The sequence below is a fragment of the Struthio camelus genome, chromosome Z, assembly GCF_040807025.1.
Source record: "Struthio camelus isolate bStrCam1 chromosome Z, bStrCam1.hap1, whole genome shotgun sequence".
NCBI classification, from domain to species: domain Eukaryota; kingdom Metazoa; phylum Chordata; class Aves; order Struthioniformes; family Struthionidae; genus Struthio; species Struthio camelus.
The window spans coordinates 57,999,012-58,026,087 of NC_090982.1; the positions used below are offsets into that span (position 1 = coordinate 57,999,012).

General features: G+C 36.2%; 1 protein-coding gene across 2 annotated transcripts in view; it reads left to right on the forward strand.

Annotated features, from left to right (window-relative positions):
* LOC104144888 (EGF-like repeat and discoidin I-like domain-containing protein 3) overlaps positions 1-27,076 on the forward strand; it is a 254,672-nt gene that overhangs the window by 125,945 nt on the left and 101,651 nt on the right. For both annotated transcript variants that reach the window (XM_068928088.1, XM_068928089.1), the window contains 2 exons: positions 186-314; positions 20,152-20,265. In XM_068928088.1, the coding sequence (XP_068784189.1) occupies positions 186-314; positions 20,152-20,265 (243 nt within the window). The remainder of the gene's footprint in view (positions 1-185; positions 315-20,151; positions 20,266-27,076) is intronic.

The window sequence follows — 27,076 nt, forward strand, 5'->3', positions numbered from 1 at the left end:
TTTTTCTTGTTCATAAAAATCTGTGCTGGCAAGTTATCTGAAAAAGTAAAGGGTATGTTCTAGTCATTTGGGGAATATAATGGTCTACATATGGGATTTAATTTCTTTAATGCAAGCATACAAATAAGTGAAATTATTATTGTTACTATTCTAAATGTATATATACTTTTTTCTCTCTCTCTCAGGACCCTGCCTTCCTAATCCATGTCATAATGGTGGGATGTGTGAAATTAGTGAAGCTTATCGAGGTGACACTTTCATAGGATATGTTTGCAAATGTCCAGAGGGATTTACTGGGATTCACTGCCAGCACAGTAAGTTCCACATGATAACTTTTACTGCATTTATGGACAGAAGCCTTTTTGTAAGCAAGTAATATAGAAGTTTAGCACTGGCTCTGATTTTCTGAAGTATATCAGTCTTTGGCCTTCATTTTGTGACCAGACTAGTGCTGCTGAATACTATCCTTCAGAAAATGACCTTTCTTCCAGCTTACTGGCTAACGCATTGGCAGGAAAGAAAAGAACAGTGTATAATTTGCTATGCATATTCTAAAACACTATAAGGAATGGTTACCATGCTTAATTTAATTTAATTTAAAACAGTATCTGAAATAGTAGAGATCTCTTTTTCTCTTGGAATTGTTCAAGGTTTCGTTTTGGTTAATGATAGCAAAAAGTGGAAGAGATCACTGAAAAAAAATCTATGTATAAATATGTCTTCTAGATCTTTCTTTACCTATGTATTTAAAAATTAAGAAGAAATGTTTCGAATCATGTTGCTTGACTCCATAGAAAATCCAAGGGTAGACGTTCCAGACTCAAAAGGAGTATACTTTTAAACCATGCTTTAAATATAATATCTGGAACTCTTTCTTTTCATTATAATTTCTTTGAAGAGTTTCTCCTGGTTTTAAATTGTGAATATCAGGATGGTATCAGTTACATCTTAAGAGTGTGGAGATATAAAACTGGAAAGTAGCAATATTCAAAAAAAAAAAAAAAAACTAACCTATCAGTAGTATTTCTTAAAGGACGTTATAGTAAGATCTACGCTTGACGAATCAAAAATTATAAAAAGTAAATAGCTGTTGCCTTTTGTTACGATTATGTAGGAAATTACAGGTCCATGTTCTCTTAGTCAATGTCATCAGAAGTCCTGTACATTCAAAACCAATTAGTAAGAGTTATGCATTTTTGTCAGCAAGTTGTCTGATCAGACCATTTTTTCACCTAAGAACACAATCTCCATTATCAGTTGGTAACTTAAATAGAAGCTCTGTTTTTTTTTTGTATGTAATACTCAGAACAAGTGCTTGCCTAAGGAGACACTTAAATGCTAAATTTCTGTTTTACTTTGTGGATTAAAGCACAGCATGGTTCTTCAAATCTTACGTTACTGATGATTTAGAAGCCAACTGTTATGCAGTTAGAAGGTTAAAACTCGAAGAAACATTTGAGACTCCAGTCCAGTATTTCCATCTGCATGTAAAAGATAAATCCCCTCATCAAAATCAGAGTGAATAAGCATTGACTCCAGTCTACCTCAATTATGTACCTCATTTAGATACTTCAAGGAGTGAATACAGTCCAAATCGAATAACTACTTATGTTTATTTTATCCCTTCTATACTCAATGGAAGAAGACAGCATCTCCAGAGACCTGAAGAGGAATATTCAATTCCATCAATGTTGGCCATACCCTCAGTTGATTGTAGACATAGGCATGTACAGATGGTATGAAGTTATATGTCTGAAGTTACTTAGTCCCACTAACTTGATTAAGTTACATTATGTGTCTGCCTTTTCCACTGGGAATATAGGATAATATTAGCTATTAACCATGATGGCAGAGGATAATCATTGCTTGCTTTTACACCATGTAGCCAAGCGTTTGAAGAGTCATGGGAACAGGAGAGCAGGCAAGATTGTATTTAGCTGTAACTCAGGAGTGACACCAGCTTAGAAGTTGCACTACACAAAATTGTGAGCGCAGTACCCTATGGTTCCAGACCCTGTTTCTTGGCATTTGCATGCGTTTTACATGAGACTGCCATTTGATAAATGAAGCAAAAGTCATGGGGGAAAGTGGCAAGAAATGAAGCTCTACCTCCACCCCCATGACTGCTGTTAGTAGGGGTAGAATCAGACTGCTTACATGTGCCATTCTTGTCCAGTCATATGAAGGCGCTTGCAGAAAAGCATGGTCCTGTGGCCTAACATTCTCACGCACACTTCATCATAAGACCAAACACGTACTCAACATGTGACATACAACACTACTTCCATTCTGCCAAACAAATGACCTCTGTTAGGTAAGCAAGAAAATGAATGTTTCTCTTCGAAATGTTTTCATTTGCGTATGCCAGATAATTGGCTCAGAGAAGGTATGACGTCTACTGCCAATAGCAGCACAAATTTCCATCAAGCAAGATGGATGCATAATACGTACTGTCCAGAAAATATTACCTCTGTTACTTTATTCATGAAAACACATGTAGTAGTCCATTATGGAGGGATTCATCGTAATTGTGTACCCAACATCCTTTTAAAAGTATTCAGGTATGTAGCAGTTAGCTAATGTGATCCTCGTAATAAGCAAAGTGCATTTATGCCATCTTCAGAATAGAGTCGAATTGTCCCATGAGGTGATCTATTTCCACTGTGGCAAAACTAGAAATGAAAAATGTAAAACGATTTCAGATAAAACTAGTTTATGTGAAAAGTTAAGTCTTTTGGGGAGGATGAAATTCACTCTTTTTCAGAGAACCTGTTTTAAGATGTGATAATAAATCAGATACAATATGTGCTTGTTCAGAAGGTCTCTAAGGATATCGGCAATTAACAACAGTAGAGAAAGTATCCATAATCAGGAAGAAATACATAACGATGAATTTAATATAATTCTTTTACATGACATCACTGTAGCTCACTTCGCAAAGCTCCTTTTATTCAGACTCCTCCACTTCATGAAGTCCAGCAATTCAGTTCTGAACGCATTGCAAATCAAGTAGGTAGTCTGTCAAAGTTCCAGCATAAAACAGTAAGTTAAAACGACCTCATTGCAAGATACGTATCTTCGTCTAAAACCATTACAATTTCTAAAAATCACATTATAGTTCTGTTGTGCCAGGTTATTTTATCTTGGATTTCTTTCATATCTAATATTCTTCTGCTAAATCAATTAAGCTAGGTGATTGATTTTGCAGTCAAGATACATTCCCAAAGCTGATATTCTGTCATTCACATCAACCAACATCCCATCGATATTTCTGAGCTCCCTTGACATTTTGCCTATGTAAATAATTAATATGTAAATTATAAAAGAGATCATTAGCAGTTTCACTGACTGCATATTGTAGATTTATTGCAAAACTTGTATTAATTGGTAATGATTTTCTGAAAAGTTTCTGATTCCCCTGTGGCAAAAATGGAAACAATGTGTTCCAACTAAAGGGTCCCATTTCTGGGTTCATAAAGTAACCAAAATTTGGATAGGAAAATCTACATTGGGTACAAATCTTGGGAGATTTTCATGGTGACAATCAAGAAACAATATATTATTCAGATATTCCTCAGATATTTTGAGAGGCAGCATTCCACTAACTGCCTGATTCTGATTTTGTCTTGTGCATTGAATTCAGGCATTTAATGTCTACGTATTATTTGCAACGGATAAAAAGACCATATTAGCATTGCCTGCTACCTTTAGGTATGTGCAATGTAAGTTATAGGACTTATCTGCGTGGTATGAAGTTTATTCCCAAGTCCTGTCCAGATTACAGCTTGTCATGGTGTTAATCTGTGCATAACAGTTTGGTTTTCAAATGTGTATATAGTCAGTATGCAGCGAGAAGGAGGGAGCTGTTCCCAAAAGCTAATATGAGGCAAGGAGACAAGTCTCCTTAGAGTCTTTCTACACTGGGAAAGTGGCTAGTCCAGAAAGTAAGATAGAACTCCTAAATTCTTGACCATACATCTAATCTAAATTCCACCATACAACTCAGGCCTAGCCAGACTAGGGTGTGCTGTGTGTGTGATGCTCGTTCGTAAGAGCGATAAATCATTTTTTCTTTAGATTCCTTTTGACTGAAAGCTATGTAAATAGAAGGCCTTGTCATCCATCAGAAACAAGCACGTGGCCATAGGGTGGATTATAATTCCCCCTTTTTTTTTTTTTTTACAGTGGACTTCTAGAAGGGCAATCTTGAGAGATCTTCCCAGCTTTTATTGGAAAAGGCAGAGGGGTCTACTGTTATTCTTCAACCATCATCTATTGCTAAACCATTTACATTATCAGCCTCACTAATCGCTCTTCAGTATGGCAGATGAAAATACTGGACAGGTAGCTCCTGTTCTGTTAATAAATGCCTTCATGTACATGGAGTGGAATTATGTTCTTACCCATAAAAACACCCTTAAAATACAGTCTTAAATTCTACAGAACAAGTCAAAATGCATGGAAAGACCCAAAAGATGTGAAATGCAGAGATTTTCCACATCCTTCATCTAGGCAATCCAGATTCTTTTCTGAACAAAATTGAGAGATACAGTCAATATACGTTATTGTGATTATCAGATAGAGATCCCTTGTTGAAAAATATGAAACTGAGGCGTTAGTAACGGTATACGTTGAGGCATGAGGCTGCCGCTCAAATGACTGAAATGAGTGAAAGCCTCATCAGAAAAAATCGAGTTTGAAACATGAAAGAATTCAGATTAAAGGTTTGAATTGGATGTGGTTTTATATTTTGAGGATCATTAACATTGTCAGCCATATATAAATGCCTTGCACTCTTAGAAAATAAAGCTTATTAATCAAGCACATTTAATAATTTATGCAGGCTCTTTCCATTACAGAGTTCTCTGCTTTCTGCCTTCACAACACAGATGATCTATGGTATCCAGACTTGCCACATTAGCGTCTTCTGAAACTGCCCAGATAGGGGAGGAAGGCGCACGGCAGAATGTCAGCTCAGTTTTTGACAGTACGTTGAGGCATGATCCTTAGGCTCCCCTTAGGCCGTTTGCCCACCTGCGTGTGGGCTAGGGGTTTGTACCTGCCCCGCTGCCACTGGCAGGGCCTGTGCCGCCTGTTTCAGACCCAGTCACGATGCTGTGTAATCTACAGCTGCAACTGTATCAGCAAATTCAAATCCAGCAACTTTTCCAACTACTAGGATGAAATGTATGCGAGGAAGGTGTTAGAACATGCTGTGGCATGGATTTTGTGCCTTACACAGAGCGCTCGCACCAAACCATTCCCGGCTGCCGTTTGATGGGTAGTACAGTCCTGAAGCTGTTCCTCACGGGTGGATTGCATGCAGCTATTCTGGAGGCTAAACCAGGTTACATCTGGCATACAGTAGGCAGGTTGTTGCAGGCCAGCTGGCCTCCAAGCCAGTGGGCAAATTTAATTCACTGAGCTAAGTTCACTGTAGCTTCACGCTAGCAGGTGTTCACCCCAGGCTTCTGCTGAGGCTGCTCCTTGAGTATGGGTCTGAGTTCTAATTCCAACCTAGGTGTTCCTTTTTGTTTTGTTTTGTTGTTGAAATTAGACATATGCATAGACTCAGGGAATTATAGTAGTAGTAAGTTCCCTAGGACATAATTATGTTTCAAGAACTTTCAAGAAAAAATTAGCATACGTCTAAGCTTTGTTGCGATGAAGTCTGAAAACTATTCCTGCCTCTGACTGTTTGTTTAGATGAGAAATGAAGAAGGGCAGCTATATTCTTGTTCATTTGGGAACCTTCTAGAACTTTGCTTAATTAAAACAAAGAGAAAGTAATTGGTTTGATAGAAATCTATGAGAGATGAGCAGAAGGAAGAAAAGCCAATAAAATGTTTTTCCTAAAATGGGAACTGTAGAGAGGGGCAAGATGTGGAGCATGGAAATGCCAGACCTTAGGTCATCAGAAGTAGTCTGAGGTGATGGAAGGAACATCCAGCAGGTGCAGGAGAGGCAGCATGACAGGTGTTTGCTCTTTCACAGAAGTCCAGAAAGTCTGTGTGAAAGTGCCTGGAAAAATGAATGCTCTAATGAGGTGAAACATAATGGGGTTGTTGGTTATTCAGAGGAAGTTTTGATGATGAACAAATGTGTGGTGATGATGAAGAGTGACAAGAATTTTCAGGCTCTTGGGTAGGGGCAGTAGGGGTTATGTTTTGCTCGAAGCTCAAATATCTTGGTCAAAGCAGTTGGTGGCTGAGATGAGACTATCTGATGCCTGGAGAGAGAAAGCATTAAATCTCAGGAAACAGGCTAACACCAGATGCTTCACAGGAGGGGTCAGGACACCCCCAAAATGAGAATACAGGGTGTAACTTGTCCCCTACTTGAAGATTTTAGTCCATTTTGTAATTGGCTTTAAATCTCAGCTGGGAATAAAATATTCTTTCCAATTTTGTTTCATTTTTATTAGCACTTGCTTGTGTAGCACTGTTTATTTTTCTTGTTGATATACACTTCCAATATCTTTTTTTGTTCTTGTTGAATTACTGACCTCAACAATTTCCTGATGCTTTGAGTCTCGTAGTCTAATTATGCTGTAAATTGAAAAAAATCTTTTTCAATTTCGAACTTGCTGTCTTTCAGTGTCTTTGAATGCTTCTTTCTTTGTGTATTGTAAGACTAGAAGAAAAGCAGCTTTCGAGTGCCTTCTATATGCCATTTATTATTTTGCGTACTCTTATGTTCCCCTGTTATTCTTTCTAATGCAAACAGTCCAAAGTGTTTCTGTTTCTTTTTCACATGACAGTTTTTCCAGGACTTTATAATGATTTCTCACTACTCTTCTCAAACCCTTCTTTGTCCTACGGTATATTTTATTGGAACAATGACCTATACTGAAGATAAAGCTGTACCATTTATTAAGTAGAACATCCTTACAGTACCTTCTCTATTCTTTAAGCAGAATTTTGTGGCCGGTTTCTTTCCTATTTTTCTTATTGTAACCAGAAGTGGACATTGAGCTAAGATTTTATGAAGCTGCCTACTTTGATACTGAGTTCTTTTCATAGGATATTGTAGTGGGAAGAGTGTAGATTGTCAATTTCTTTTGTATTTGGTAGGGATTTTGAACAGAGGGGTGGATTTCTTATGACCTATAGACTGGCTAGACTACACAATGACTGGTGCTTTTGAAATGTGTGTTTCTGTGGTATAAAAGTCATATAGATTGTCAATAGATCTAGATAGCCGGTGTCATTCTCTAATTACTGTCTTTCTTAAGGTTAGGTATTATTCTGCTATGGAAAGAGATTAATGTTCCAAAACATACATATTGCTGTTTGACTGTGAAAGGAATTACAATTGTTCACGTTCTATGTTAAAAAGGTAACATATGAAGGCGAATTTGCACAAATTCCTCTCTATATTTCAGTTAACAATAAACATGGAATCAAAACCATACTCTTTAAATTCACTTGTAATATTGTAATGTCAACATCTATCTTTATCACATAAATACTATAATATACTTTTTCTGTGGATTTCCTCAGAATAAGAATAATTGTTTATATTCCTGAATACGTTGCAGAAGAATACTGTCAGTGGTTCTTGCTCATGCTGAATGAAAACACGTTTACAAAAACCACAAAGTTTCCCTTTCAGATATTCTATAACTAGACAACTCTTTTGAAAGTAATATGTAAAGGGTCTTATCTGGCTTTGTGAAATGAGAATGCGGATGAGTGTATAGATTATTCTATTATACTCATTTGATAACAAAGAAATATTGCAACAAAATAATGGGTACTGGACACTGATTCATCTGATCTCTTCCACTCCTACTTTCATATGGTTTCTCTAAGGATATTGTACCAGTGTTTGGAAATTACATTTCTTAAATGTCTCATGCTTAAACAGATAGAGGATTTCAAATAAAGGCATGATGATGCACTCATCATTCAAACAAGCATACTGTTTCCTTCAGTAGAAGCTTTTCTTGGATAAGAGCTGCAAGAATGAATCCAATATCTCTCGATATGTTTATGCTCATTCCTTATTGCTTAATACTGCTTCTATGCCTTGCAGTATGTATTGTATAAATATTTTCAGTTTTCTTCAAGTTTAAGCATTCAAACAAGCAAAAGCTATTATCTAAGACTTCAATATGAATTTGTTCTTTTATGTTCTCTTTTTTTGGGTTCTCTTTCACACTTGCAAAAAAATACATGTTCATTTCAATTCTGTTACAAAAAGTGGTACAGGATTTTTTTGAAAAAGTCATTTTCTAATGGTCACATACAGTTCTTTCCTTCTCTTTCCAGAACTGGGAAGAACTTTCTAGAACTTCCAGAACTTTCTCCAGAAGTGGAGAAAATATGTATTTCTTACTACTTTGCTTACTGTATTTCCAAAACACAACATTCTGGTTCTGGCAGCTTTCCAGAAGTGTGACCATTGGTCATTTCGTTCGATCTTTAGTCCTTTCCATTCAAATGCTTGCAATGCTGTCTTAGCATGGACTTGGCATAAAAGACTCAACAGAGGAAAACAATGATAAAAACCGTAAACTCACCTTGTTTCTTAATATCGTCCTAAATAAATAGCATTACTCTTACTAGGTGATTTCAGTGATAGTAAGTTCTTAGGTTCACGTTTCTCAGTTTTTCAAGTATTACACGTTACGAATGAGATATAGTTCCCTGCCAGCCTGCTCTCCATCTATTTATAGGACTCCATCTTTTAAACACTCAAGGAATGCTTATTATTGAGATATCCTTGACTTACTGTACAGGCATGAGCTGTTTTCTAAAAGCTGTGAACATGCATTGTTTGATGCAGCCTTGAAATATTAAGTAACTTATAAAATTGGGCTGTTCCCAAATTGTTACTTATATAATTTTTCTTCAAGGAATTGCTTAAAGGAGAAGCTTTAATGTGGTGTTTGATAGCCATATTATTACATGAATACAGAATTATTAGTGTAAAATGTATTAATATTTGCAACTCTAACCTAGTAGATGATATAGATTACGCACAAGAGTTGAGGATGGTTAGAAGAAGAGCAGCACAGTTTGCTGATGATGTATCATCTGTTCTGTGTTCCTTGTCCCCGCTTTTCATGCCTGTTTAGATCGAAATAGGAAATTCTAAGGCAACTTCAGCCATTGTGATGATTTAGGATAAACACAGCCACACTACAGTTTTAAAGTGCTCCTTTGCACTTCTAAATTCATTGCAGAGATGGCAGCTTGTTGTTTTAAGCTGATAAATGAAATCTTGAAGTTGTTTCTAATAATGTAATTAGATAAAAGTTGTCATTTAGAATTCTGTCAAGCAGTAGCACCGTGAGTCTGATCTCTCTGTGTAGGAAGCAGCTGTTAGAAGAAGATGGGGTTTGTAATTCAGATATTTTCCTTGATTTTTCTTTTTATTGTTCTACTGCTATCAGAGCTACTGTGCTCAACCATCTGAGCGTGTAGGTGTGTCAGGGATGTGGAATGGAAATATTGTATATGTGTTATGAACTCAGGCAGGCATATGACTATGCACTTCCCTATTAATCTGTAGGATATTAGTATTTCCATTGATACATTGAACTAATTGAAAATGTTATGACTGACTTGTTTAATGTCTGGAACTTGAACAATCCACATGGCACACCAAAAAATTGTGCCAGAAATTAAAAAAAAAAAATGCATCAGGTATTATCTTCATGCTGTAAACCCAGTATGGTTTCAAGAAGCCAAAGAGGTTTTAGAAAGAAGATCTAGAAATCTATTGAGTATTCTACCTCCTCTTTTGAAATCATAAGTAGTACTTATTCATGTGAATACACTCTTGAGATCAGTGGTTTTATTTGTAAGCAAGCAGTATACAGAGGTAGAGAAGGATATAAGGTCAGACCCATTACCTGTGTGAATAAAACTTGAAAAAACAGTACTTGGACATGAAGCTCAATATAATAAGATGATAGTCTGACAGTATATACCATTCTGCATTACAAACGTATTCATAAAATATCTCAAGAAAAACTCATGATGCAGTCACATTTGCCTGTCAATACCTAGAATATTCTTCTAGTTTGCATTTATTCTAACATATCAAGTAACATACAATTATTTCTGTAGATTATCTATATGAGTGTTTTAGTTTGAATCAGGGCGCATTTTTAAAGAAAATCTCTTGATATCTCCACCTACAAGCTTTACCTCGTGTAACAGAGCAGTCTCAGAACATGAACTGAATTTCTTCCAGATGAAAATAGGCTGAAAGATGTACACCAGGGATTGACATAATACATTCCAGGGGGTAATGGAATTCCTTCAGTCCACCTGACCTGGAATATGTGTAATGTGGATATTGAGTTCTCAGCTCGAGCCATTTCTCTCTAACAAATATAATCCTATGAGACCACATGACTTGCAAATGTAGACATAACGTATCGGTGTTCAAAGTTGTTCTCCGAGTACATTGAGAACAGTGAACAGATATTTTCTCTTCCTTTTCTTATCACTTTTTAATGTCTGGCATGACAGACACTTCTCCTATTCTCTAGTCTCATGAGCCAGACTGTGTCCTAAAGTCCGCTTAGTCCTCAAGTGTAACTGCCTGATACTAACAGAAGTGGTGGTGCCTATTTCCCCAGGGAATATATCCCCGTCAGACTTAACGGCGCTTCAGTCTGAATCAGCTCAGCAAGCTGATCACCCACAGGATGGGATTTTCTGTGGGATCAGATCACTGAACTGGCCTTCCATGCAGCCACACAATTGCGAGGTCCAGCAGAAGACGGGAGACAGGAACGTGCAGAGGGAAATAAGGAGTGCAATTGGCAACTCTCCGTTTTTATCAGATTAGATATGATGTCAAAACTGATACAACCCACTTTGATAACTGCTGGTAATAAAAGTGTAGCAGTTCTAAGGCTTTCCAGAGGAGCTTAGTAGTTCTCACTGTGATACTTTTCTGCCCAAGTACTCGGATCTTTTGTGTCTCTGACCCTCTGACCATTAGTAGTTGCTTATCATCTTAGAAAGTTTCCCCTGGAGTCTGTGCTTGGCAATCAATGAGCAAAAATGGTGGCATTCAGGAATTACTTACTCCCTTACCTACAGAGGACTGGCAGGGACGTGGTGTTGTTTGGTCCGGATACCTATGTATTACTCCATAAAAGATAATTGAAATTGCAGTTTGCCTGCAAATAATAGATACATTTTATAATCTTGTCAGATTTCTTTTTATCCTTAGTGCAAGTCACTAAGGCATGTGCTTCTGAAAATGCATTCTATTTGATCCTTTTTTTTTTATTTAGCAGAGCTCTTTATGCATAACAATCATTACTCTCATGCGGTTTTTGTAGTTTAATTAAAAGCAATATTCTCTTGCAAGACCACTCGTTTTCATTGTTACAGAGAAATTAGTCTACTGTTTTCTATAGTGAAATTCTCATCCGTTCTCTTTGCCAATCATGCTTAATATTTAAGAGTGCTTCAGAATAACATTGCATAAGGCATATCCCAAAATGCGGACAAAAGTAAAAGGTAAAAAGAACTTTCCTCTGCTTGAGTCTAAAATTTACAGTTTAATATATTTGCTTCTCACTTCATTAATGCAATGCTCTAACAGAAAGAGAGTGTCATCCCATTTCTCAGTAAAAATACAGATTTTTTGCAAAGGTTGTATCATCCATGGCCCTGAGATCTGGTTCAGATAATATCTACAGACTGGAGTGCAATTCTTCAGTTGCTAGACACAGTCTTGGAAAATGCATGAACTTATTTGGATAAGTATCATTTTATTTGAGCATCAAACAAAGGTGACATTGCCAGGCCAGCTGCCATAAATACAAGTTCCAGTTCTGAGGGACGTTTTTAGTACAGGACATATAACTCCCAGTGAGTCATGAAGAACAAGTGGGGTTTATGTGCCCTGAGATAATAGAGCTGTCAGGCAGATGGAGACAAAAGTCACTGCAATAAATACTTCTCTTCCTGTACTAGACAGTCATTGATGATGGGAGGAAGCTACTTCATTCACATTTTGCATCTTCTACAGGGAGGGAGACCTTGTCTCCCTTTTCACCTTTGCAGAAGTGGCAATGACATTAAAGTAGTCCAAAAGATAAAATAATTAACAAGTGGTTAACAAATAAGTTTGCTTGCCACAGATAACACATAGCAGAGGTGTATATGCGTGATATTTTATACATATATTTATGTGTGTATATTTATATAAGAAAATTTTTAATCCTTATGTATGTTAGGTTTTTATCTGTGGACAGAACAAAAATACTGATTTTCTGTAGTCCTTAATGATATAAGAGAATTGATTAATGATAGGAAAGCATCCAGTACTTTCGTAACCCTCTGCAACAATTAAATGACTTACAAATGTACTCTTAATTTAGCATGTGTCCGTGTATGTTAAATGTAATAAGGTGTGGCACTCCACAGCCGCTACAAGGGAAAAAAGCTTATAGAAGAACTGTGTCAAAACATCTAACCATCTAATCCCTTCTATTTACAGTGTTTGATTAGTTCTGTGATTAAATCTAGCAATAAGAATAATAAGCAGTAATGCACTGGTATACTTACGAGCTATGAGGAGTATGAATTTGTAAGGTATTAGAAAAGGGTAAAAATCACCTTTAAGCAACACCCTGATGTGCACTTGTGCAAACATAAGTATATGTATATAAGTATATATCTCCTCTGAAAAAGAGATAACCCTATAATCAATCTGTTTTGAAATACATAAAACAATTGCATTTTGAAAGAATTATTTTGAGACCTGGGAAAGGAAATACGGTAACTTACTGATCTGTGTTCATATTTACTTTGAAAATAATTGGACTTCTTGTTGTGAGCCCAGCTATGCTATTTTCACAAATAACCCAGTTAGAGGCTAGTCTTATGCTTGGATAATTTAAGTTTACCCATGAAGTGGAGCATTTTGGAAAATTTGCTTGTAACAAAGATAGATTAAAAAGATAGATTATTCACTTTTTAATAAGATTTTTTTCTCAGCTACAGTTAAACTGATTTGTCAAAATGCTTCTTATATAAATAATCAATTATTTTAATATTCATTGAAATGATAGGAATTGTTGCACTGAAGACATACATCTACAGTGTAAAATTCAATGATAAGTAACTTAATATGACAAAGATTTCCATGCCAGGATACATTAAAAGCAATTAAAAATGAAAAATCTGCTTCAGTTTATATAAAAAGTTTTGAAGTACCAACTCTTGCAAAACCAATAAAAAAAGATCCTGGGAATGTGGTTCCAAAATTCTATTAAGTGTAAATTACCTTAACTGAAAAGCTATTAATTATGCATTTAAACACGTGAGTAGAAGGTCAGGAAGTAGTGACATAGTCCGGTGTTGGAAGTGTGACTGCGCAGAGGAAATTATTATAACCTCTAGTGGCTACAACTGAAAGATAGAAATTTTGCCAGGCAGGCAATAGGCGTCTGTGTGGTTTCACATTTTCTTGCATAATCAGAACAATAGTCAGTTTTCTCATTTATTTTAAGAGGGTTTTCAAGACAAAAGCACGGATAGAAAAGTGTCGTTGAAATACAAAAAAAGTGTAAAATAAAGCCACAAATATTGCCGTGAAATCAGCAAGATGTATAGTTACTGGAGCAAAGATTCCTGTAGAGCCCTACCTTATTTAAAATGTGATCAAAGCCCTTTGAAGTCAATAGGAACCTTTATAGTACCCTTTAGAAGTTCGCATTTGACTTTTATAAACTTAATTCTATGATCTTAACGTTCTTTTACATAAGTTTCCAGTGGTTTCCAGGCCGAAAAAAATGAAAAACAGCTTTTCGAGTGTAAAAATACTAAAATAATTACTATTGGCACTCATCCTGGAAAACTCACATACTTTATATAATGGACATAGCACATGCATAAAATGTTATATTTGCATATACTGGAGTGGTGCCGTGTTCACAGAGATTGCCCATGTAGTTCCCTAGCAATTCGTAAATTAAATCACAGGTTTTTTTTCTGAGCTGAATGCAAAGTGCCAAAAGAACAGTATTATGCAAAATAATTCATTAGTTTTTTCTTTATTTTTTAATTCTAATTGTTCTAGAGTTCATCTTTAGCATTCATTCTGAAAATTGTGCTTATAATTACTATTATATAGAGATGCGATTGATTATTCTGGATAACATTTACCACACATTGTATCAAATATTGCAAGACAAGGAAAACTTTCTATAAAATCGTGAGAGTAGGGGTAGAATAATGCTATGTATTTAAGGGTAGGGAGCAAGGGGCTTGTGCTTTTTCATTTACGAGTGTAATACTGTTTTCTGCACTTTTTGAAGATCAGATAATCAGGATATCTAAACAGTGAATGACTTCAGTATGACATTACAATTCATATTTCCTGCAGGTTGTTTGGCACAGGGATTTTTCTGCCTTCTGTGGTCAGGAAGCTAGCTTTCAAAAAGCCACCAAACCACTAAATTTAAAAAATGGCTATGCTGTGTTGAATAAATATTGAATACATTCCATTTAGATTTAATAATGTGTATTGAAATTTAATAGGACTATACTTCAGTTCTTTTTGAATGTCTAACAGCAGAGTTATGCTTGTAATATATTAGTACTTGTATTTGCATAAGCCAGGTTAAATCAAGAAACAATTTTCTTGGCTATAAGATAAATAAAATAAATTTTTTATTCATCTTACAGCCAAAAACTTCAGAAACTGCTTAGAAACTTTCTTAAAGCTATAACTAACAATAACAAAAAGAATTACTTTTGCATTGCCTCCTTATCTCTTCTATATCTTTTAGCCAGCAGCTGAAAGATGATCTACTTGTGTTTCTAAACTTTTAGGTGAGGCTTATTCATTCTATTTTTGAATACAAATTTCCAAGATTTTTAGAAAATATGAGGTTGTACCTTTACAGTTTAGGATGGTTTTAGTAGACCACAGGAGCAGAAGGAAGGACATTTATGTGACAAATTTTATGTTTGTAAATATTTTATTGAAAGTTTCCTGCTTTTAAAGCAGGCATGTCCTTCAGGTGCTTTAATCCTTCACGTTTTATCATTTAACTAAGTAGCTCTCTGTTAAGATAGTATTTAACATGTCTGTCTTAATATTTAATAAGTCTATTTTAATAAATCTCTTGACTCAGATACTTTGCCGGATAAAATTGGTAGAATTTTATTGATTTCAATGCAGCTGCACCTTTTAATATCTGAGAAAAAATGTGATGCTTGTACAAATTGGCACAAATCTGTAGTAACAAAAAAGTGTATAATCCAACTTTAATGATATTTATTAGAAAAGTAGTAATGGAAAGCTCATATTTGAAAGGTTAAAACAGGCTATTACAGAGTTCTGCAGGCAAGATCATACGGTATATATGGTCTTACTAGTATGATACTTATTCATGTAATTAAATCTTTCAGTGCCAATAATGAGGAAACATGGAGAGTTCTGTTAAAAGAGTTATCAAGAACCAGCAAATAACTCCAACTACAAGAAAAGCCTAGTCTAATCTTCAGCTAAAAGATAATTATTCCACACTATGTATTTCCCTATTTTATGTCTTAAACATTCCCATATCTGAAGTAAAAGTATTTGAAGACAGTGGTCAGTTATCAATACACTTTTATTTTCAAGTAGTACTGGGTTAGTGAAGTTTCTAAATTTTCTGGTTTTCTTTTTAAAAAAAACAGGGTCTTTTTCATGCTTTGGTCTTTATACAGTGTGTAGTTGTTGGTCTTCATAGAAGCTAGTTAAGATACAGAGATTATAACCAGTTGATCATCTGCTCCAATCTCTTTTCTTTATATAAAACTGATAGTATTACAGAAAAATATTTGCAACATTATTGAGCCACAACTGCGGTGTGTCTAATAAAATAAGGGCCAAGCTGGCTTCCTGTATGGAAACTGGAATCCAGATACTGTGACTGAGATGGGTCAACCACTTTATCAGGCTAGAAGGCTGATGAAAAATATGACTTGGAACAGAGCTGAGCTCAGAAAGTACGATCAACAAGCCAAAATGAGCAGAAAATCAAAGGATAGAGAAAGAATGGGTTTGTAGGCGGGAGGGAAATTCAGAAAGTGCATACTATGAAAGGTAGTCCTGGATCAGAAACAAGGGTTCAGATGGCAGGAATCAGGGCTAAGTAAAGCACAAGCAGGCAGGAGACAGGAACAAGATGCTGGTGTGCGTTTACAGCCAGGAAGCACGCTGAGCTGGCAAAAGCAATTGATCAGGCTTATCTGTCCCTCAATCACAAAGAATCAGGCTGGCAACAAGTAGCTAGCAGAAGAACTTGAATAAATGACATTAATAGTTAAATATTTGATTATAGCAGTTATTTAATTAATTTATACATATTTGGGGGGTACTTTTCAGGAAAATACGTGTGTCTACAGTTAACAGTCAAAGTAAGGCGTATATTTCTTTAATTACATTATGTTTATTTGTACAGTATCTGTTTTTACTCACGTTATACTAAATACTGAAAGGATTTTAAAAGCTATAATCCAGCAAACAAGAAACAAACCCCTGAGCTCTGCCCCATGGTGAATGTCCAAATCGCCATGTTACATAGTCAAGCGCTCTCTTACTTGCCCAGTTTCTGACAGCACATTTCTCTTCCATGGTGGCCAATGACTCAGCTTCAACTGGGCCAGGGCGTAATAGCTTTGTAGCTATGGTCTGATCTTAGGAGCTAGTCTTTCCTCATTTGTCAAATGTAATTTCTTTGTTTGAACTGATGGCCTCAAAGCTGCCTGAACCACTGAAAAAAACACTGTAGTGACTAATATAATAATCAGACTTTCTTCCTTCTGCATTGATCATAGCTGATTGCTCCATAAGGATAGAATATGAGGAGTGGTTTAAAAATATCTGGTACTTCAAGTTCAGTCTTTTTTTCACATCATCTTCACAGACGATATGAAATATACTGAAAAGTCATGCATTTTATCCTACATATTTCACTATGAATGGTGAACCAGAGAAATTTAAATATCTTGAGAAGATATTATCTTTACACAGAAAAGCTTTTAAGAGGATAAATTACTACCTTTTTTTCACCAAGTGAAAGATAGCTCATATGCTTACTTAATGTTTTTCAGTTCACAATGACCTTGATATTTTTTTCCCACACATGTGTTAGCTTGTATTAAAATGATGAATAATCTGACAAAAATGTAAGGTTAATGGGCTTGGCTTAAAAAGAGAAATAAGGAGCTGAAGTGTTGTGTTAAATTTTATAAGTATGTATAAAGAATTTAATTTAGAACTGATAAGTTCTGTTCTTTGGTCATTTCCCATGGTAGATTTTATTTCTAGCACACTGAGCTGTTACTTCTATTCTTCCTCTTTAAAAGACAGAAATTCAGCTAAGAACCCAGTGAATTTTTATTACTCCAGTATGTGATATCTTTATAGGCCACAAACAGTAAGACAAGAGTGATGAAGAGAAGCTGAGAGGTCAGTAGAGGTTACTAATTTTAGCATAGGACTCTGGAATTTTGCTGATTCAAAGACCTGGAACTAGGCTCCACGTTCAGTGAAGGTCTGTCCTTGTGTTTCTGTTCACAGCAACAGGAAGAGTGTAGATACAAAGTCTGCATGCGATGTATGTTTTGCTGGCATACTATACAGAATCCAGATATCATTTGGCTGAATATAAGTGGAATTCAAAGGCCTGCTTGCCTCCCAGTTATTTCAGTAACATAACTGAAAACAATCCAAAGCATATCCATATTTATTGGAAGTTAATTTCACAAAACACAGCAAGAGTAACAGACATAATGATTCCTCTAAAAATGTAGTTTCTAGCTGTATGTGTCACCAGCTTGTTAGTGCTCCTTGGTTGTTTGCAAACTGATGCTCCAGAAAATTGTATACAGAAATATTGTCCTATGAATACACAGAATGCCTGGGAACCCAATGGAGCTTTTGCAACAGGTATAACTGAAGTTGCACTAATACAACTGATTAAATAATGTAATAAATTAGTATTTTGTAGCTCTATAAACGTTTAGATAAGAAGGCATAAGAAGGCACTCTTACCTTTTGTTATGAGTTAACATTCTGGGGGGGGTCACATCATTATGAGGGTGTAGGTATAAATGATTGTTACAGTCAAAGTTCATTTATGTTTATTCATATCGTGAAGCAGCCACATTGTAATGGGATAATTACACAAATTATTGTAAGGGTGAAGGAGTTATCTTCAGACTACTTGTTGAAGCAACAAGCTTCAAAACAGCTCGTTAATGTAATTTCAGTGTAGATGTATGTTTGGCCACTCTTTAACTAGATCTAAGGGTGAGCTTAGCTTACAGAGATCTAAAGCTGGATCTCTGAAGAGAATAAGAAATGCCCTACTGGGCCAGGCCAGAGGTCCATGTAGCCTGGTATCCTCTCTGAAGAAGAGGCACAGGAGGCTATTTAGCAAGACCACATGCATCTGGCCAGTTACTATGATCCTTTCTCATATATTCTCAGCACCCATAGGCCATTCATTTAGTTAGGTTGAAGGATACATCCCTGCTTTTTAGCGTTTGTAGACCGGGTATCCATGGCTGCTAGCGCGTGAGTAAGCTAAGTGTTTTTTACCTTGTCTAATCAGTGGGTGATACTTGGTGGTTGCTATGTGCTTTAGATAAGTAGGAGATTGCTGAGGCTGCTCTGAATGTAGTAATTATTTTGTGCTGGGACAGAAAAAAGAATGTAAACTGTTTCACAGGACAGCTGTATAGAGACCAAAGAAGCTATTCTGCTGGAATAAGGGGGTAAGGGAAGGAGAGGAAGGGACATGGGTAAGGGATGGCAGGAAACAATAATAGCAAAGATCAAGCCTGTCACGAGCAGAACACGTTGTGTAAGCGTGCTCTAAAAGAGTTGAATGCTTAGGCTCGTCGTTTGACTACAAAGTTAGATGAAGGACTTTCCTGTAAAAATCTTTCATTAAAATAACCCTTAGCTTGAGCTGGAACCTGGAAATGTATTTTAACCCTGAGATTTTAGACTTCCATGAAACTCCACATAAAACCTAACACACATAAAACCTAACTACTGAAAAGTTTGCAAGAAATTAATGACCAACTCTTACATACGAGAAATTGGTAAGGAATAACCTGTTGCATCAATACTTTGACTTCCTCTCTAATTTTTCCTTTATATTCCAAAACCTAATGCTTCCTCAGCAGAAGTAAAGGAAAAATTTGTCTGGACAATTTCTGTGAAACATATATTCTAAGCAGAATGTTATGAGCCCATCACTTCATGAAATGGAATAACCCACATGCTGTGTTTTAAATATATTGCTTCAGTCACAAAGAGGTGTCTTCCCAACATAATTTTGACAGTCACATATATCCAGTGCACCTGAGTTCTTAGAGACAATGACATATATATCCATACAAAGTCTTTAGTTTATATAGACTAAACATGAATGCACAGACTGAAAATTCTAATTGTGGGATATCATTGTCTTTCACATGTCTATTTGTGTTGACTGAAAAATGCTGTATTGCATTTGAGAAAAAGAACCTGATACTATATCTGAATATTACCATACCAAAAAATGCAGAGGAGTATTAGTCTCTCAGCATTTGACAAGCAGGTGCTGAAAGAAGGAAACTCAAATAAAATTAACCACTTTTCTGTCTTTTCAATTTAATGAAATTTGCAAGCTCTTAGATCAAGCTATTAGTTTCAATTTGTCCACTAACTCATGTGCAGAAAGGAAAATTTTTGGACAGTTAAAACAACCTCGTCAATTAGAAGTTTAATGAATTAAGGTGAACTCAGAGGCACTCTTAACTGGCATCTGTTGCTAAAGAAGTAACTACATTTCTCAAAGTTGCAAGTGTCACTAATTAGTACTCTATTAGGACTAATTTAATTTGTTGATTTAAGACCCAACTGTGACCTCCAGAAGTTGCATAGCAAGTCCCTAAGCAAAACTTTTAATTCTTTTGTTGCAGAAGTTGAGTAGGTAAATGAAACTAGCTACATTTATGTGAGATTGCTTTGATTTTTCCTAAAACATACCATTTAATCATATTCATTCCTCAAAATGTTTGATGGCAGGCATCGTAAATACTGTGTGTTATAGTGCTTTAAAACATGTGCTTGTTATTTTTAGAATTCTTTGCTAATCCTGATGTTGTATGCTTCCTGCAGATGTAAATGAGTGTGAAGCTGAACCATGCAAGAATGGTGGAATTTGTACAGATCTTGTTGCCAACTATTCCTGTGAATGTCCGGGTGAATTTATGGGAAGAAACTGCCAACACAGTAAGAATCACAATGTTTTTACAGCTCTTTTTTTTTTTTTTTTTTTTTTACAGTTTATGTTTTCTTTTGTAGAAACAACTACACAATATGTAGAAATATTTCTGTAGTCTACAATAAATGATGCTTAAAATAGCCATGATATTCTTTTCAAGATGAAGGAAATTTAAGATATCAAATCTATCAGGCATTTAAGTAAATTGATACGGTTTTCTGATATGGTGCTAATATGGAAACATTTGATATGCAAAATGATTAGCTAGGATGGAGATGAAAAGGACTAAATAGTGTAAAGTAGAATAATGTAAAAGCTGATTCAGGCTAAGGGTTCGTCTAGCCAAGTGTCCTGTCCTCAACAGTAGTCATAAGCAGATGCCAGCGAGTATAAGAACAGGCCAAGAATATATGATACTTTCCCTGAGCTTTCTCCAAGCTCTGACTATTTTGAGCTCAAGGGAGTTCCTGAGCCTGATATGTTTTGTTTTAGTTTCATTTATTTATTTAGTACCTCAAAAAAGACTCTCTTGCAGTCCAAGTGCTTGTCCAATCTCCTTTGAACTCATGTAAACTTTTCTTATTTGCAATACCCTCTGGCTGGGAATACCAGCAGGTTATTTACCCAGTGTGTGGAAGTAAAACAACTTTTACTTTGATCCTGGTTCGTACTAGCCGTCCTTTGATGGTCCTGCATGAAAGAACTGGTGGCCAAGTGAGGGACTGGCCTAATGGGAGGACAAAAACAGCCAGATGGAAAGTGGACTCCTGGGAGAAATCTTATATGGTTTTGCTAATTACTTTGATTATGAGTGGACTGTAAAGATCTAATTTCCGTAGTAAGAAAACACTGTAAATACAGAGGAGTCCTTCACATGTGAAAGACTGGGTAATCTTGAAGATCGGAATAACAAAAGTAGAATAAAATGCTATGGTACAAAGTGCAAGGTATCTGAACTTAAAAGTTAATATATAAGATTATTAGCTCATGAATTTGAAATAACATGGAGAAGAAAGGCTATATGATTTAGTCTATCCAAAGATGATTTGTCAGTTGTTAATATGATGCAGTTGTGAAAAAGGCTGGTGTAGTACCAAGATATGTCAGGCGTGGTACCTCGTGGGGAAAAAGGAAAGTATTTGTGCTACTATACCAAATACCACATTCAAAATATCTGAAACTGTGTAGCCATCCACCTTCAAAACAGGCGATTTCAAATAAGAGCAGGTTCAGGAAGATCTAACCAGTGTAGCAGGAAAACCTAGACTGTGTTGCAAGTAGAATATTAAATAAATCATGTAGTGGTTAGCAAACTAACGAAGGTGAAGAATATGATTTATTTTTCTGTGTTCACATTGTGGATGCATGGGGAAGCGGAAAAGAAAATGTGGATCAACAACCACAAATGAAAGGCTAGGAATTTTTTCAAGTAGCTTCAGTGAGTTCCCAGATTTACAGCAGGCAAACAAACAGAGGCATCCAACATAAAGTGTACAAAATGCTAGAGAGAAGTCGTAGGTTAAAATTGGAGTTGAGAGCTTTTACCGACCTAGATGCCTACCTTACAGAATTTGTATGCTGTACTTAGACAGTTACTAAACTTGACTCAAGCACTTTATGGCGCAAAAAGATAAACATCTATTACAGTTTTATCTAAAAGTTGCTGATGGATTATTTTATCTACTTCATTTATTAAGGGCAATTGAAATGCCATTTGGAATTCTGCTGGGAAACACGTCCGTCTCTTTAAGGTTTATCCCTTCTGATTTTTGGATGATACAAAATTACAGAGGAATCATTATTAAAATTGCTCAGGTTATACATCATATGAGACCAATTTGCTCTTTCGCTAAAAATGGATACTCGGAGCTATAGAAAGTATAAATTTCCAGTATATTGAACTAGCGAAAGAATTCTGCTAGTGTCAGTAAAGCATTATTGAATTGCAAAACACTTTGCCTGTAGCCTGTCTTGTAGGAGTCACAGTGGGAGGCTTTATACTGGTAAGCCAGTCACCCAATTAAGTGATCTTACCTATTTTCAACAGAAATGCTTCCATAGATAAGCGCTCACAAGTGTCACCCAGGACTCCGTCATCTAGCCCATAGAGAAAAAAAAACATGTTTGGAAGGATAATTCTCTTGGGTGTCAATGAATTTTTACAATTATAGTAAGTGTAAGATCTTAAACAGCAGTCGAATTGCTTTGGTATAGATATTGCTGCTTTTACATGCAGGTAACAGGGACGGTGATTTTTAAATGTGCTAGACAGTAACTGTTAATTTGTTAGCTCCAGGGTGTGTATGGCTTGGTAATTGAGTGGGCATGGCAGTACTACAGTGTAGTAGTAAAAGGACTGTGTTCCTTCCTTTCTCTGGGTAAAGGACATGTGGATTTCCACCTACCAGGTATCTGAAGGAGATGGAAGGAATGTAAAGTCAGATGTGCTATAAAGAATTCAGAAAAAAGTAATATATTACTTACATCAGTAATTATAAAATACTGCAAAATGCAGGTGTTTGAATACTTCAGTTATACCCCTCTGTACTCATACTATTCAGGAAAGTATATGAAGAGCTATAAACAAGTAACAGATAATTAAGGATGAAAATAAGGTTTGTACTGACTGTAGATCGTTACTGAATTACCCCTGTGCTGGAACTTCATCGCATTCTTCTAGCGCTTTAGCACAGTTCACAGACTTCTCACATTCACTACTTTTGAGCTAGCTTTAACACAAGCGATGTTAAAATGTTAACTCTCCTTCTTATACCAATGTATTATTGTGTGCTATACAAGCTCCTGTAGCTGAGGTTGTGCATGCCCATTTTTTTCATGAGAAATTTTATGTCATTACACCTAATTATGTAATTACATGTAGTAATTACACATTCTAATTACAACATTAGAGTATTACATATCTTTACAGTAATCATATAATTAAATACTGTTACACTAATTATGTAAACGACAGATTGCTATCTCAGAATTACCTCACAGAGCTCAAGGATTGCTAGTCCACATCGCAAAGTGTGTGAAATATCCTGGATAGAAAAGAGAAAAGACAAATTACATCATGCAGTCCATTTTTCTGTCATTGCAAGTCTGTTCTCTAGGATGCATTTTCTAATATTATATGTAGATTGATATATCCCAAATAATGATGCTTTGTAATATTGACTTGTCATGTTACTCATCAGCTTAAAGTAGTTTGATATCAGGGAGTTTTTCCTAATGTTCAGACTAAATTTTCTTTCTTTCTTTCTTTCCTTCTCTCTCTCTCTCTCTCTCTTTTTTAAACCACCCCATTTCTCTTGGCTAGTCTCCTAAATAATTCCTTTCACTTTTGTCTCATGTTTAGCACTTTCCAGATTTGTGAAAATGGTTATATTTTACCCAGATTCTGCAAGTTTGGTGAAACACCCACCCCCAATCCTCCTTACTCATCCCAAGAGCCTCTTCTAGTAACTAGTGCAGCTGAAGCGGGAGGGAAGGGCTTATAGGCTTGTCTGGAACTGAATACTGAGAGGTTTCTTACCCCTCAACTCCTTTTCTTGGTATGATTAGTTATAAAGAGTAGAGAGAACCTTTCAGGATTCACACAGTCGTAACATTAAAATGGCTCATGACCTTGGAAGAGTAAACCATGTTTGAACCACTATGACTATCACTGTGTCTCGTTCTCAAGTGGATGAGGTTTGGAGTTGCTTTCTGAGGGCTCAACCATGGCGTTCTCAGAAGATAAGGAAGGAGATGGGGCCAGCTGATCTCCAGTTGATGTGACTCCAGTTGATGTGACTCACACTCCAACAATGCTCCTGCTCCTTTTGGACCTTCTTATGTTTTATTTATATACCTTTCTTGTTTTGAAGCACTGGCCTATCATCTCAGTTTTTTCAGGATAGATTTAAATTCAGTTTTCTTCCTTTCTTATTAGATACTGTTATCTGTACCAATGCAGGGATTACTGATACTAAAATCAGCTGTTTCTCATTGCTGCACAGCATGAGATGAGGCAAAGTCAAAGTAATGTGAAGTACAAAAGCACTGATGACTTTCAAAAATACTCAGTTGTTCTGGAGTAAGCTTATCAACCTTTCAGAGATTCTTCAGTGAGCATCTGGTATTTACAAATTTGTCTGCAGATATTTAATAACCACAGGATAGAGAGAGAGAGCGTGCCTTTTCCCATCCCATGAAAATAAAAACTAAGCTATATTGTTTGTATATTACTTTGCAGATTCCTTAAGTCCTCAGTGTTTCTTTGCAGGAGATGAAAATCCTACTGTTCTTGCACTCTCTAAAACTATTTCTTGCTTTCGTGCTGAATTCAAGCTATCAGTGATGATTGCCTCCATTACAGCTTTACTCAGTCTTACAGTCTCCATAAATAAGTACTAGTTCCAACACAGATTCTCCTGAGATTGAAGTCTTTTACTTTCTGGATCACAAAATTCTCTTGCAGGCAACAGGGAGACGCTTTCCTTCATGTTTAACTGTTTTCATTATTCTGTACAAATCTGTATTGTTAAAATCTCCCACGAGCAACATAGATTGCGAATTGCAATAATTTGCGAGTAGTTCCACAGGTATTTTTTGTTCACTTTTTCTTCAGCAAGTGGTAGTCTGCAGTGGCCACAATACAATTTCACCATTATGCTTGTGGAGCTGTAGCTTGCTGATAGCGCTAAGTGTTGCTTCCATTAAAGCTTATAGCAAATTTTGTTTTGTTTTTTCTTTGAAGAGATGGTTACAGAATAATTACAGTGACTAATTTTACATATGCTGCAGCCTCTTAAACTCCTTTTCTCCATATTTCACATACCCATAGGTTGTAAGACTACGTTTAGTGCAAGTGTATCACTGTGATTTGTCTAGCGTATCACAAGTCCTGCTAACCACTGTACCTTCACATTATTTTTGTTTGTTTCTTGTGCAGTATATTTTAGTACGCTAGCATATATTTATACTGCACTTGGTCATCTTCTACCTTCCTGTCTGTGGAAATTAAAGCAGCATTTTTAATTTAAATGAAAACATCCCTTCTTTCAGAGTCTTTCATGCATAAAAATTATGTAAAGACCTGACAAATCTACACATAAAGAGACTTTCAAGATTACTGTTTACATGGAGCCTTGTACTCCCAAACTAGTTATTTTCATCCAAAACATTTTGATATGCTGTGATTTTAGAGTCTTCTTTCTTCTCTCTCTGATTTGGCTCCTGGATATTTTTCTATTTTAAAAATCATTCTGAGGAATACAGGACACCTGCTACTTTCATGACTTGTAGTGTGGGAGACAGAATTAATTTCACGGTATTTCGTTCTTTTGGTGTCTTTTCTCTGTTTCACTTCTAAGCGTATTTCCAAGGGAATGTCTTCATTTGCTGGGACTTTTTGGCATCAGGTACTTGTGGTCTAAACTTCTCTGTTTAATGCTTCACTGAGACATGATTATTCCTCTCTTCTGCAGCTCCAGCTCTTACCAACCTTGGCTCAGCAGCCCAGTGATTCAGAAAGCCTGCACTTTTAGGTTCAGAAAAACCCAATACAAAACAAACACGACGGAAGCGTAAAAAGTGCGTAGGAAGAATAGAACAATTCATGAAACAAAAGCTATATTTTCAGAGGAGCATAACTTTTATTTAGCTATCCATCTTTTATTTAGGTATCTATGCTCGGAAATGATTGTGTGATCGTCTTGTATGCAGACTTGTATTGCAGACTAATAGGTTTCCTCTAGCTGCCCTGTGTTAAGGTCAAAATTAGGAGCAATGAAAAATGTGTGTCTGGCTAAAATTTGTCTTCCAAAAGCCTTAATTCCCAAAAAAGATAAAAATGAGAACGTATCATTTTCCTGAATTAATAATTAGAGCTCATGACAAGCTTTCTGATGAATTCAGCTAGTGGAAATGTCAGCCTAACATTAAACTATTAAACATTAGGCTGCTTAAACAAGAGTCCCTTGAAACCACACCTCATTTCCTGAATTCTCATTGGAGAACTTAGGCTTCAGAGTGTGAGATTTTTTTAGGCGCTTCCAATCTACGGTATGTTGTGACTTAAAGCTTGCAGTGAGCTACTGTGAAACTGAGGTCCTGAAACTCCTGTAAATCACAAACCTGAGAGCCTGGAAGTCTCAGGAAGGCAACTCCAGTCCAGAGTGTCACCAAAAACATGGAATCTCTGGGATTTTCAGACTTTAGAAAAGCTTATATGGTGAGCCCCCCCGCCCAGGCCAGTAACTTCTCAAAACCTGGTACTGCTGACAAAAGGTGATGTCCTAAGAGCACCTCCAAAGTTGGAAAGGAGTTCGGTTGCTCTGTAGTTCAGGATATTAACTATTCTCATTGATGTCTACTAACTTTTCCTATTTACTGGGATGATTCAGGCTTCCGTTTTTGGTTAGCAAAAAAAACCTATATCAAGAATTGTCTCTGGAAATAGAGGCTCCTGTATTTAAATTAAGACCATTAAAACCAACTGCAAAAGTAGTACATTGGCGTATTAGTTGGTCCAAATATACATATTTACCTTTTTATACTGGAGTTTCTGTTCCATAAAGTTACACTTCACTGATGTATGCAATTGTCAGGAACACTAGCCCTGACTTTCACTAGTATAATTCACAAACAGCTGTCTATAGAAATGGATGGAATCACAGCTATACAAAATTATTGGGAGATCAGAAGCGAACTGATTTCGTTGCATCATTGTGGGTTAGCACTACCTCAGTCTCTGTATATTCTGCATTTTCATTCTTCTGACCCGTATGCACTGGAAGCTTTGTTAAAGCACGTGCTAGATGTGGGAGAGCA